This window comes from Vicugna pacos, chromosome 3 (genome assembly GCF_048564905.1).
Source record: "Vicugna pacos chromosome 3, VicPac4, whole genome shotgun sequence".
Taxonomy (NCBI): domain Eukaryota; kingdom Metazoa; phylum Chordata; class Mammalia; order Artiodactyla; family Camelidae; genus Vicugna; species Vicugna pacos.
Window position 1 is genome coordinate 34,869,745 of NC_132989.1, and position 14,371 is coordinate 34,884,115.

The 14,371-nt window shown below is 36.7% G+C and overlaps 1 protein-coding gene across 1 annotated transcript in view; it reads left to right on the plus strand.

Annotated features, from left to right (window-relative positions):
- LOC116278165 (uncharacterized) overlaps positions 1-14,371 on the plus strand; it is a 279,304-nt gene that overhangs the window by 61,064 nt on the left and 203,869 nt on the right. Inside the window, exon 3 of the mRNA XM_072958927.1 lies at positions 3,456-3,524. Coding sequence (XP_072815028.1) covers positions 3,456-3,524 — 69 coding nt within the window. The remainder of the gene's footprint in view (positions 1-3,455; positions 3,525-14,371) is intronic.

The following is a 14,371-nucleotide window of genomic DNA, read 5'->3' on the forward strand; positions in this document are numbered from 1 at the left end:
CACACTAGCCCATTTCAACCACCCCCCAACCTCTATAGTCAATGATATTTTGAAAAATGAATTAAAAAAAAGGAGGAATTATCCTCCTATTAAAAACCATGCTTTAAAATCAGAGCCGTTACAATAGTGTGATCTTGGTACATGAATAAGTATGTAGACCATAAACAGAATAAACAGCCTGGAAGCAGACTATGTGTATGGGAGTAATTTATGATAAATGTAGCATTTCAAATCAAGGTGGGCAAGATAAAGTATTCAATAAGTAATTAGTGACAAATTGATAATAAAATTAGACCTTTAGTTAACACCTTATACAAACAAATATCTGGTGAGTAGAAGAGCAAAGCATGAGAAAATAAATATAAGAGTATCTAGGATAGTTTAAAAAATCATGAGATGACAAAAAGACTTTCTAAATAAGATAGAGAACCAGAAAATATAGATTTGACCTGATACAAATTTAAAATTTCTTTTTTTTAACATTTTTTATTGATTTATAATCATTTTACAATGTTGTGTCAAATTCCAGTGTTCAGCACAATTTTTCAGTCATTCATGGATCTTTACTACAAGAAATACCAACTTAAAAGGCAAATGAGAGGTTGAGAGGGAAATAATTCTAACATATTTAACAGACAGTGGATTAATTGGTGGAATATATACAGAACTTCAAAAATACCAATTCAAAAAAGACAAACTTTAAAAAAAAATGGTCAGAGGATTCAAAGTACAATTTGGAGAAGAAATACAAAGAAATGACAAACCTATAAGATAATTTCTCAGTGACACCAGTTATCACTGAAATGCAAAATTAAAGCAGTAATGAGTTCATGACCCCCGTCATTCGATTGGTAGTCTCATGAGCTGATAAGAATGTGAGACAACAGACAGGTCTACAACACCATTGATACAATAAGCAGAAATAAGCAGAGCCATTTTGGGAGAAAGTATCAGTGCCTATCACTAGACTGTGACTCAGAAATTCTCCTTCTGTTAATCTCTTCTATGAGAAACCATGCACTATGAATGTATCCACAAAGCTATTTGGATGACATCATTTGTGTATTCAAAAGCATCACTGGCATTGACAAAGAATTATAAAAAATATATCAATAGATTAAACATATTCTAATGTTTCTGTATTTGAAATAATAGTTCGTCATTAAAATAATTAGATCTTTGTGTGCAGATATGAAAGGATACCTAAGACATTAAAATCTAATTGACAAAATGTCTGCAGTACGATTCCATTTAAGTTAAAACAAAACAAAACAAAACCCAGTACTTTTGTACAAAAGAGACTTCTAAAAAGTGCCAGTTGAAAGCAGTAGGTCGATAGGGAGAGGTGTGAAGGGGACCATCATGTCAAAACTCTCATGGTGAGAGAATATTTCTGTAATTTATGACTTATATAACTGCTAAATGTTCTCCACAAAGCTCTTTACTGCAAAACTAGCATAAAGGACATTTCCCCTTAACCTTGAGAGTCAAGCTAAAACTGACAGCAGGGCGGTGGAGGGAGGGAGGAAGAAGGATCTCTGTCTTTCTGACTGGTCCCTCAGTGCTGAAATGATGGATTTGTGTCATTATTCATCTGTAACTTTCTTTTGCTTTATTGGCTACAAAGTAAAGAAAAAAATTCTGCCCAATTTAGTTATAGAGACGTATACACGAGAAGATCAGGCAAAGATATCTGTACTAATGAGTTTTAAGCAGGAATTTTTTGGGTGTTCCAAAGTTTTCCTCAGTGCAGAGATATCAGTTATCTTCTAGCAAGGGCTGGTTACTTAGGCATATTTTTCTCAAGAATAGTGATCATGTTCTACTGTCTGATCTGTTTCCACCTGTCTCACTTTTACCTCGTGGTGCTGATGGTTCCAAAAAGTCTCTGGAATAGTAGATTTTTAATAAATGCAGATCAAATGTCTTATGCAGCTCTGTATCAGCAGTGTCTGGTAGGTGACAATAAATATTTGCAGAATACATGTTAATAAAAAACTGTATGAGGAGAGGTGGGAAATAGAACCTTAAAAACTTTACTTGTGGAATACAGTTATACAAATACATATATTGATTCGTATATAACTATGGAAATATTAGTTTACTAAATTAGGTGAACTGTATACAGTTTGTTCCTGTATATTTATTGTCTTTAAAAAATGTGTTAAAGAACTCTTCCAGGTAGTATTAAAGATAGTGCTCTGGCTCAGGTGTATCAAAGGGAGAAGGAAATTCTCACACCCAGAGTAGACTGTATGAATAGTTCTCCTTGCAGCCAGGAATTAATTAATACACCTTGCAGCTCATCTCAGATTGTTTGCGGTAGGCTTGATAGATTTCACATTTTAACGATACGAATGTCTCTCAGATGAATGTAATATGCCAGATATTTTCTCTTTTCCTTTACTCATTTGAAAAATTTTAATGACAGTATTTCCATTTCCCTTTCCTAAATCAGCACTAGCGAAAGGAAATATGGGCAAAGCAAACAAATATGACTTCTTACAATTTTAACTTAAGGTGGCTGTGGAACCACTTAGACGGAGGAGTGGATTTGATTGTATTCCTTATCTGTTCTGGTTTTAACATTGTATGACCATGTGACTACTTCAGCTGATGGATGGTGCAGTCAGCTAGGCGAATATTGCTTATTAGATTAAAATCTACATAAAATGCTTCGTTTTTATCAGGTATTTTTGCTTCCAAGGAACCATTCTCAGGTGTTCATTCTAGTGGTGGGCCAGTAGAGGAACAGTTGTCTAACCAGACTCCAACTTGAAACCCCTGAACTGTTTTCTCATTGGAGATGCAGCTCTTTGCAGTGGATAGACCAGACCTCTGTCATCTGGGGGCTCTGGATTCTAATTCAGTGTTAACTTCTTACTAGGTATGTGGCTTCTAAGCTTCAATCTTATGTCCTATAAAATGGAGATAGTAACATGTGTCTCATAGGGTTACTATGAGCATTTACATAACCTCAAGAAGTTTTGAAGATCCTTAGACTGTAAGTGTGAATTTTAAGATTTGTGCTCTTGTTCTCAGCACTGCTTGGGCTGCAAGAACACACAATGGCACACAACATAGTAAATCAACTATACTTCGTTAAAACACACACACAACACACAATAGCCAAACAACCCTACAGTAGACCCAAACCAAGCCCATCTCACCAACAGAGTCATGGAAAGGGTCAACCTGAACTATTTGCAACGTTAATTTATCTTGGTACCCACCAGCCCATAAACAAACCTGTTTATCTCTGCAATATTAAGATTCATCTGAAAATGTTAATGGTCTATCAGCAACAGGTTTTATTTCTGAGAAGCTTTGTAAACACCTATTACTGTAGCCCAGTGAAAAAAATCTAGGATGCTTTGAGAGGTTTTATCAAGGATCAGAATCCAGGTGTTTACTTGGTCTAAACAGTTCTAGCATTTTCTTGTCTTTTTTTTTAGGTCATCCCTGAAAATTACCTGTCAAGTTGTTCTGGTTCATCTGGATGGATTTTTAAAATATGCCTCAAGGTAAGTCTTAACTTAAATCTAAGATGATGGCTTTTTCTTATTTCAGAAGTCATGTAGATGGGTAGCAGAGAAAATTCATTATTTAAAATAAGTATTTAATTGAGACAATTGAAATGGTCATTGGTCCTAATTATTGCTTCAGTTGCACTGATTTTTAAGAACACTTACTGAACTTTAATAATTACTATATATAGGGCTATTCCTTAGTTTAGTAAAATATAAGCAATAAGTATATAATTACATTTCTGTCAACTTATAACAGTTGTATCATTTTAGGCATGTTTCATTTAACAAGATGAAGTCAAATTAATGTAATGAAGCAATATTTTTAATATTGACAATAAATATTCACTGGTATTATAGTATTAAGAAGATCTGGATTACATATGTAATGATTACATAATTTGGGATTTACTACAAAGTAATGAGACTCATCTTTTTAATGATAAATGAAATCAAGAATGTTTAAATTTGTTGGATGTTGCCTACAGCTGGTCTAGTCTTAGCATAATCCTTTAGGAGTCTGTTCTCACAATCAAGCCCTTAAAAATGCACAGTACCTTTCCACCTTTGACTCATAAACCCATGTAACTCTAATAACTGCTAATCCTTGCATAGAAATACAGAATATACAAAACTTCTTAATTAAAATCTTGCCATGTAGACTTTAATCAATACATAACATTAGGCATAATGGGTATAGCACAGCCCAAAGAAATACCTTCAGTAAAATATATCATCCTCTAGTAATTCAGAAGTATTTTTATGCTGCTCTTACGAAATTTGGCTTTGTTTATTTACACATGTCTGTATGTTGCATACAGAATAACGAATTTACTATAACATTTGTTTCCTCAACCTCTTTTAACTGGGAGGTCATTTAGGGATTCATACTTCTCAGCTTGGCAACTATGTGGTTTCTAGAATAGTGTCTTCCTAATAGTTAGTGTTCCATAAATAGATTGAATAAATGATTCAAAGTATTTAAAAGATGGAGCTGCACAGGTGATTGTCAAAGCAGAGCTAAGCACGGGCTGTTTTTTAATCAGTGCTCACATTTTAGGGAGGTTTCATTTTTATTCCTTTAACATCATAATTATATCTGAGGCAAATCAGAAGACATTCTTTTGAATGGCAGCTCTCATTCATTTCCAGCTCTGTGTTTGTGTGTGTGCGCGCACGCTCGTGCTGTGCTGTTTCTGTGCACACATACAAAATCCAGCAGCTTTGTGGGGTCCTGCTGATGAGGACTCTGAACACAGCAGAAATGTTGTTTTTGTAAATCAGAAACTGGAGAGTGATTTATTTGGAATTCACACCTTGTTATGATTCTTTTCCTCAAATGTCTAAGGCATTACGTTATGTAAGATGCTGCTTCCTCCATTGGTTGTCAGACACTCTCATGAGACCAAACTCTGTGATGATTACTTGTGAGAAAGTTTCTCAAAAGTAGAGGAACGTGTGTATAATAGAGAGTGGGGAGAGGGTAGAGAGGAAGAGAACTTACCGAGTAGGTAGATAGATCTTCAAGTTAAATGAAAGACTCTTCATTAGTGCAAAAATACAGAATTAGGTATCACCTCTCAGTGGCATACACACTTTACTGATACTGTGGGTGCGTTTCTGACGAGAAGAAACACAATCTGACGCAAGGTTGACTTAGGTCAAGATCTTGACTAAGCTGAGTTGAAAAAGCTTTTCTGTTTTCTTATTGTGTAAATCTTACCAGCATTTTGTAATTGACCATTCATTTCAGGCACAGAGCCTCAATGTGCACATGTTTTCATGTTATCTGCTCAGTAGGAAGGTGATTACCATAAAACTGAAGAAGCAGCAAATAGAGTGATTATCAAATATATCACGTTCTTTGAAAGAATAATACACACGTTGAAAGTCACCCAGAAGGAGAGGATGGGGTAAAGTGTTCGTCTTGGTGGACAGATTAGATTATTTGCTGAAGAGTGAAAATGGCAGTTGAGGCTGTTAATGCAGTGTATTCACACCCTCTTCACAAACAACATGTCAGTGTTGTTATTAAATATCTGCTCACCTCTATTTTGCCAGCTTTTTATCTGGTTGTATATAATCCAGTTTGTTTGTTTTTACCACTGAAAACAACATAGCGTTTAGAAAAAAGCCGTTAAAAAAGAAAAAGCTGCCAGCAACCCTAGATTAGGTAGAACATTGTCCCGTGTTTGTTTCTTTGGAATGATATCAAGACCCCAAAATAGGATGAGCCCCCTTAATGCACAAAATAAACAGCGATGGAAACCTTTTCCTAATAAAAGCTGTGGTTCAGCTACACTTGCAGAAACCAAATAAACAATCTCAAATTGACACTCAGAAATGTGTATAAATTATTCAGAATGAAATGTTCAAGTAATATTAACCTAAAGGTATAGTCATCAATTTTGTCCTGACGGATGGCATTGGGTAGTTAGTATTCAACTGTTACTGCATAAATAAAATTGATTTATGCTAACGGAAAAGACGGAGAAAAAATTTTATCAGGATGCCCAAATTCTGTTCCTTCTGGCTTGATCAATCAGCTCTCTGAACTGTGTATCATTTTCTTGCAAAATTCTTAGCCAAGAAATTGGGGTAAGGAGAATGAATAATACATTTGCTGCAGTGTTAGACTAATGACCCCTTAAGTGCTTTAAAAAACAAACAAACAAACAAAAAAAAAAACCTGAGCAGCAGTGACCGCTTTCCTTATGAACAGATTCTGGCTCTTTTCTCTCTTGCTCTCACTCTCACTCTCTTACTCTCTCTTTTTCTTAGAAAGAGAATAATTAAGTCTTGAGTTGGCTGACTGTTTTGGAGGTAGACGTGTCGAGAGGGTGAGGAATCAATAAAGCCAATTGATGCATATGTGGTGTTACAGCCATTTGGTTTCCTTTCTTACTTCCGCCCCATCATCTTGCTACCCCACCCCCTTTTCAGTCCCACCTCAGGTTGCAGGGTTCTTGTTTGTGTTAATCATCTTCATATTTCCTTTTCCTGTTTTTATACTGCTATTGTGTTATCATAAAGACATAGATCAAACGGCAACAGGAAAGACAGCTATTTGCAAAAGTAGGAGGACTCTCAGACAGGGCTGCACGGTTAAAATCTGCCTCGCTGGCCTTTGTGATGCACGAACAATTTTTCTCTCTTCCTAAGAGGGTCCCTAAAGAGACACAATAGTGGCTCAAATTTCTGTCTCCAAATATCTTTTTCAAATTTGCATGAACAGCAGAGGAAAGACAAATGCCTACACATGCTTTAAAAGGAGCTTGTACAAGGATAAGTAAAGAGAAAAGGCAAAATCCTGGCTGAATAATGTAGGATTATTTTGAATTAACTTGTTCTAAATGCACTGCAACAACACTTGAGGTAGAAATGGAGTTATTTTTGGATTTATCAAGGAAGAGAAGTCCAGCCACCATCTTGTATGTATGTGTGTGTGTGTGTACATGTGTACATGTGCATGTGAGTCAAGAATGTAATTGGTAGACAGCTGCTGAAAATGGAATTGTTCTCTAACAAAGTAGTCATTTACAAACTAGCGTGGGGTCAGGTAACCTCATTATTCCCTTTGCAGTTCCCATTAGGTCAAAATAGCAGTCCTCTTCCCATCACTTTCATCTTAAGAAGCGTGGGCTAGTTTTGCCCTTTAACTTGAGCTTTTCATTCCAGGGAAGGGTTAGACTCTCCATCACCACTGTTTCTTTTTCATTTCATTGCCATTCTGTCTTTAGGGGAAATCAGCCTCACATTGTGTTATTCTTATGTTCCTAAGTAATGTTTCTTAAAAAAAAAAAAAAAGATGAATCCCTTTCAATAAAGCGACCCTGGTTTGATGGAACTACCAAAATGAAAAGAAAAGAAAAAACTTCATTATTTGAAAAAGGCACATGGCATAATAACAGTCAAATCCCTAAAGTCTGATGGTGAAGTCATTGATGCATTATTCTTCTTAGGCTTCTCTTCTTTCAAATAAAAATGTAAAGGAAATGATTTAAAGCCTAAACGATATCACTGGACAGAAGCTAAAAGATACGTCTCTCTTCCCTAATGCTCAAGCTAAGAAAATGTACACCCTAATACATATTTAGGTAACAGATCTCAGTGTCACATTTGTCCAAATTGGAAGCACTGGAGAATAACACACACACACACACACACACACACACGCACACACACACACAGTGTCAAATATATTTACACAGCCTTTAAGACAGACCTACTTGCAAATCTTCCTAGGGTCTACTGCCCTACTTTTTTGCCTGTGCGTAACTGAAAGAAACATATTACTAGATATTAAATTGGAGGCGTAATAAGACTCTCTAGCTCATAGTAACATAGCAACTGCCACCAGCCTTTCTTCAGAGTTACATAAATGTCTTTCAAACACCTTTTTCCCTCTGCCACTTTTTCATTTCACCTACCATTATGGTCTAATGATTTTATTATAAGGACAAGTCTTTCTGCAGAGGTTAAATGGATCCAATTTACATATAATGATATCACAGTAGAGGGGAGTGGAGGAGGGAAGTATTTGGACAGAAGTGGCTGCCACTAGTAATTGATTTCCTAAAAACCCTCTCCAAAATTACAAGCAATAAAAAGCTCCTTTGCTAAAGTTATTGCTGACCAAAAATCTAATTTATTTACTTATATAAACAAGTAAAGTATTATCCCATTTGGGAAATAATTTTCCATCATAATACATCATCAAAGGTTGGTTATATTTTGATTTCCAAACATCAAACCCAAAGTTCTTTCGGGATAAGATATATCTCAACTCAATAAAGCTAGCAGTTTTTAGTTGCCAGTTACAGCTGATTGTGGGAGAGCGATGCACTACAGGGGAGGAAAACCCTAAACATCTGACGTACAGAGCATTTGTAAGCTCTGTTTTGACGTTGCAGTCACCCAGGGATGAGGTTGTTCTCTGCATCTTCTGTGATCATGGAAGGAATGGCTTGTTTACTCCAGGGTTTTAAAATTCAGTTAAAAGAACACATAAAGAAATATAAATCAACAAAATCCCAAGGGAAGGCTGAATATCTTTTATTTTTGTCATTGTTATTGTTACTATTAGGATGAGTCCTAAATGAGGATCTTGTGTAGTGGTGACTTGGAAGAGCGTTCAGTGTTGTTAGAGAATAAAATTTTAGCCCCCAACTTGTAAGAATAAAGTGTACTTGCCACTTTCACACAGGAGTTTTTTAAAAATACACTTTTTGAAATATGCTTGATATATATTATAACATGTGGTAAATTTAATGTGTACGGCATGTTCGTTTGATACATATTTATTATAATATGATGGCTGCCATGAGAAAGAAGGACATCTTGCCACTTGTGATGACACGGTTGGACCTTGAGCACATTATGCTGAGTGAAGTCAGTCAGAAAGAGAAAGCAGTGCTGTGTGAGCTCATGGGATTTTGCAGGTAGGGGGAGCGTGATGGAGAGACTGGCTGCTGGTAAGCTACTCAGTGTCCATTTCTGAGGAAGGGTGACACAGTCACATATGTTCCATAACCACACACCCCGTCCCAACTAGGCTACCCATGCAGGAACTTTCTGTCCTGAAAGTATCCTCTTGCAGATGTTGCACAGCTTTTGTTACATCGTATCTTAATTTAACGTAATATTTCCCAGAAGAGAGTTACAGAACACTGTAATGTTGATAAAATTGAAGAGACAGCTTAGACCTAGGAGCAAAACATTTACAGATCACCTCCAGGAGCCTCATCTGTGTACGACTCATCTTTGCCATTGTGTGGTGGTGTCCATAGGCTTCAGTTTTAGAAATATTTTGGAATCTTGTCCCCCGTTCCAGGGGCACACAATATTTTGCCTTACATTTTCCAATTTAAAGACACACACGAAACTCTTAGAATAAATGAAATAATAAATGGAGGGCTTTGTGAAGCTTAGTGGTGGAAATAACATCAAAAAGCATTGTTGGAATAGGACTCAGCACAGTTTTTTAACCTCCATGTGTGTCCTCCAGTTGAGTCAACTTCAGCCTCCCATTGCTCTTTTCTGCATACCCAGTTTTGCTGTTAGTGGTCTCCAGCTGAAGTTGGCTTGCTTTAGCAGTTGAGTTTTATGCTCTCATCTCTGAAGTAATTGCATAGCCCATGGAACTTGGGATACTGCTGAAGTGAGCAATAATGATAAGTTTGTCCCTTGACTAAGTTAAGCAACCCACCCTATAGTTTCAGTTTTTGTTATAAATTGTACAAGAAAGAAAAATCCAGGCAGCAATTCTGTAGCTTCATTCTCACGTTGCAAAATGCATGTTAAAATAGAATGTCTAGCCCTTTATTATTATTCAGATCAGACTTGAAAATGTGAGTTCCTTTAATTGAATAAGTTGAATTTAGTCAGTTAGTGATGGACACTCACCCCCTGTTGATGCACAGAAGTCTCCCCCCGTGTTGATGTCCAATGCTATATGCTTTAAGACCATATAGCATTGGACATCAAGTTTACCATACTCCTTTTCATCTTCTGAATCCTATAAAGTCAGTGACTCTGTGTGTTGCTCTTTTATTTATGTGACAGCCATATATTGAGGCTCTGTCAGGGGCCAGGTGATACTGAAGTAAACAAGGGGCTCAAGAAAGCTCTTTTGAGGTAGCTTACAAACTAGTTGGGTTGTTGACTACTAAATATTAGTTGACTAATAAAGTGATAAACAATGATTTCAGATAGTGTTAAGTGCTGTGGGGAAAATAAAACAGGTTGATGTTATAGAAAGTGACTGTCAATAGAGAGGGGGTTATTTTAGATTGATTGGTCAGGGAAGGTTGTGCTGAGGGAGTAAGGCCCCTCTTTGAAAAAGTACCACTTGAATGACTAGAAAGAGGAAGCCAAGTGAAGATCAAGAGAAAGAATTGAGGTGCAGGCAAGAGCTATGTGCAGACAGCCTTAAAGCAAGAATATTTGGAGTTTTTTAAAAATGAGGCAGGATTTTCACTGGAGAGTGATAAAAAAAAATCAGATGGAAGAAATAGGAATCTGATCATGTCAGTCCTTGAAGTCTCGTTAAAATTCTCCTAAACTGGAAGTCATTGGAGCCTGTTAAGTAGAGATGTGCTCTGATCTGAGTTAAGCTGGAGAAGGTTGTGATGACCCCTTGGAGACTGCAGCCTGATGGCGGGCTGATGAAGAAGTCCAGGCAAGAGGTGTTGGTGGCTTGAACAAGGAATGGTGGCAGCACAGAGGGAGAGAAAGTGCATGGATCCGACATGTTGTGGAGTCAGATTCCAAAGGACTTATGATTGGGTGGATGGTGGTGCTGTTTACTGAGATGAGGAACACTGGGGAAGTAGCAGGTTGAGGGATGGAGAGTGGGCTCAGGAGCTTTATTTTGAAAATGCACATTTGAGAGCACTCTTAGTTATCTATGGGGAGATGGCAAGTAAACAAGCATGTACACAAAGCTGGAGTCTGGGAGGTAGGTCACTGTAGCGGTATGTGTTTAAGTCACTGGCATGATGAGATGTTGCATAAAGATGAGATACTTTTAAGTGTTTTCTCTTCATTAATTCCATATCTCTTCTTTTTTTTACTCCATGTCTAGCTTCCTTCATTTTGTATTTTGGTTTCCAAGCACAGTTCTCTTTGGAAAAGATATATTTTAAGTCAGGAACCTCTTAAAAACTGCTTTTACCCATAAAGCTTTTCCAGGTTGAGTGGGAGCAAAGTACAAGTGGTGGTTCCCACTGAAGTCCTGATGACAATGTGGTTACTAGGCATTCCTCAAATATCAAGACAGTAGTGTCTAAATACAGGATAACCGGTAATTACCCATATACTGTGTCTTAAGATACTTAAGTTGGTATTTATGCACCGCTCTGGGTATTTTTTTCAGTGTATCTGTTGCAATATGTGTGTGATCTTTGTAGGTGGTGACCTGTTTAATTTGCTTTGTGGAGACCAGTACAGTTTCATGTGTGTAAGGAAGTGTAATAAATATTCTTTAACAGAGACAATGATAAATGAACCTAAATACATAGCTTACATTTTCAAAAGGGCCTTCAAAATGTTTCCTTTATCAAATGTGAAATCCAATTTATTTTCAGTATGCTTTTATGTTGAGTTGTTGATAGTTTCTATTAAAATTTTGTAAAGTAAAAAGTCTTTCATTCCTACACTTAGAGGAACAGAATTGTTTTTAGGTTACTTTCTAAAACAGTCACTTACCTACTTTATCAAGTAACGACTTATTCTTCTAAATCTGTAGAAAAAAAAAAGTACTGTATCACCTGTGTATTTTTATGCAGTTGAGCAGAATGACAGATTTTTTCCCACGTTTTATATTTCATATTTATTATTCAGTCCTCCTTGTTCTACTCCCCTGCTTCCTCTTTGTTGCATATCTTAATGAATATATTATGGATGGTAATTTTGTAATTAAAAAATTAACAAACAGGATTTCAAACATACTACAAAGTACACACCATTTTTAAGCAGTCTCCCTGCCCACCTGCTTACTTACAAGGCTTATCTAATATGATATCCATGAAGAATGATTGGGCAGTCAGGAATTTAGTACAAATTTCAGCTGAGACTGCTGATGTAGTAAGAATTAGCTAAAGCAAATATAAACAAGTAAAAGACTTCATTTGCAGGAGCACGCATTTCAGCCATGGCACATCATAATGCCACACGAGGTGGTGGCAGCAGAAGTAAAATGCAATAAGGCCAAGCCATTCTGCAAAACAGATCATTTGATTTACAAATAAACAGTCTGGTCTGATGACCTCCAAAGAGTTCCTGGGTTTTAGAAACTTTATGGGACATACAGTATGTAAAACCATTGCATTTATTACACATTTTACTTGCAGCTGTCATAAGAACACTGGAAATGTTCCAGTCTAGCAGTGGAAGGAACTGAAGTCAGGGTAGACATTCTGAAAAAGATTTGGAGTTATATGGCCTGAGGGCAGCAGAACATTTGAGTTAAGAGCCTGCATCTGAAGATCTGCTTTTAAACCTTGTCTTTTTTTTTTCCCCCATGTATAGAAAGAGTCGCTCTGTGCCCTTTAACCTCATTGACTCTGGTACATGCTAGATGGAGTGAGAGTGCTAGCCCTCACTTCACAGGGCTGTGTGATGGTTAGGTTAGATATTGCAGTGAGTTGCTCATTGCAGTGCTGCACACGTAGCAAATACAGATATTTATTATTAACATCATTAATATGTTGACTGGGTAGTATAAGAGGCAGGACTTTGAAAATGACCATAAAACTTGTGCTATGAGAAAATATTAAAAACTCCAGGCAAGAGGTATTTTTTTTTGTCCATATAGGGTTGAAATGTTTTTGTTTGTTTATTGCAGACTGGCCACTTGAAAATTTTCTTCACTGCCACCAAAATTATACTTTTTTCAATTAATACTTATCCATCCTTTCGATTTATTAAGAAAGCCCAAGCATTTATTCCATGCCTTACCTGTGCTAGCGATAATCCAAAAAAAGAACAGGGCAGAATTTCTGTCATTTAGAAATTCAGAGTCATGGAAGTAAATTATTTGAGTAGTATGATAAATGATCTAATTTAATACAAAGTTTTACAGGAACTCAGAAAGTCAAGAGCTTAATTCTGTAAAAGGAGGTAAAGAGAACTTTGCAAAGGAAGTGATATTTAAGTTGAATGTTGGGATTTGTCTGGTATACAAGAAGGAAAAAGTACCATTTCTGGTTGTGAAAATATTACATGCAGAGGTGAAAATAAAGTGCTGATGCCTTCAAAAAACTGCCCTTTGATATAGCTGGAGAGTCAGGTGGGAAAGGAGGAAGGTCCCCCTGGAAACGCAAGGACAGATGGTGCTATGATCACAGGTTTTTAACTCTGTCCCGTAGGCAAGGCTAAGCCACTAAAGGGCTTAAGCAGAGCAGAAACTTGATCAGTATGGAATTTTGGCAAGAGCACGCAGGCCACCGGGTAATCTCGCATTGGATAGACAGAGCTAAAGAAAGAGGACGAGTTGAAGGGTGTAGGTGAGAGAGAGTTCAGGAGAGTGTAAGCTCGGGCCGTGGTGGGCGAGGAGAATGGGTATTGGGATGCATTCAGAGAGGAAATGGATGGGACGCGTTCTTTAGCTATGATGTTTGAAGAAACACAGGGGGTCATAGATGTGGCTTTCATCGTTGGGCACACGTGCAACAGGTTGTAGGAAAAACAGTTTCATTAAAATCTGTTTTTATCTCATTCCTTTTTAATTTTGATTTTTGTGTTTTATAATACATATAATATACTAAAAAGCAATAATGTGAATAATACCTATAAACATATGTTTATAAAATTATACGTTCAGAACTTTTTACTGATAATGATACATAATGAAAAAGGTGTAGAGCTCATTACCCTGGTAAAACCTCTGTGCTTGGATAAAATTGGTGCTATTAAGGGAAACGTTTTTCCAATTACCATTCTAAAAGCTAGACAGTGTATTTTAAAGAGTTTACTCTCCATTCCCTCAAAGGCTTACAGTCTAAAATAGGCATCTCTAACTTTTTACTTGTCTTATTGTGTAATGTGGACAGTAAGAAGGACAGAATCTTTTCTCCTTTGCCTACAGCCTGGCTCTTATTATAAACATCAACCTAATACTAATGAAACTGAAATTTAATGACTTTTTCCCTCTTAACTCAGTGTTTTGACAGGCAAAGAGCTGTACATTTGGACACAAGCATAAAGAACTGAACCAACACAGATATTAAGTGAATAAACTATCAATTTATATGCACATTAGCTAGTGGAGTAGCAGAGACAAGCCTTAACAACCTCAATAGTATGACTCAGGATGGTGGGATGGACAATACTGCCAGGATTTA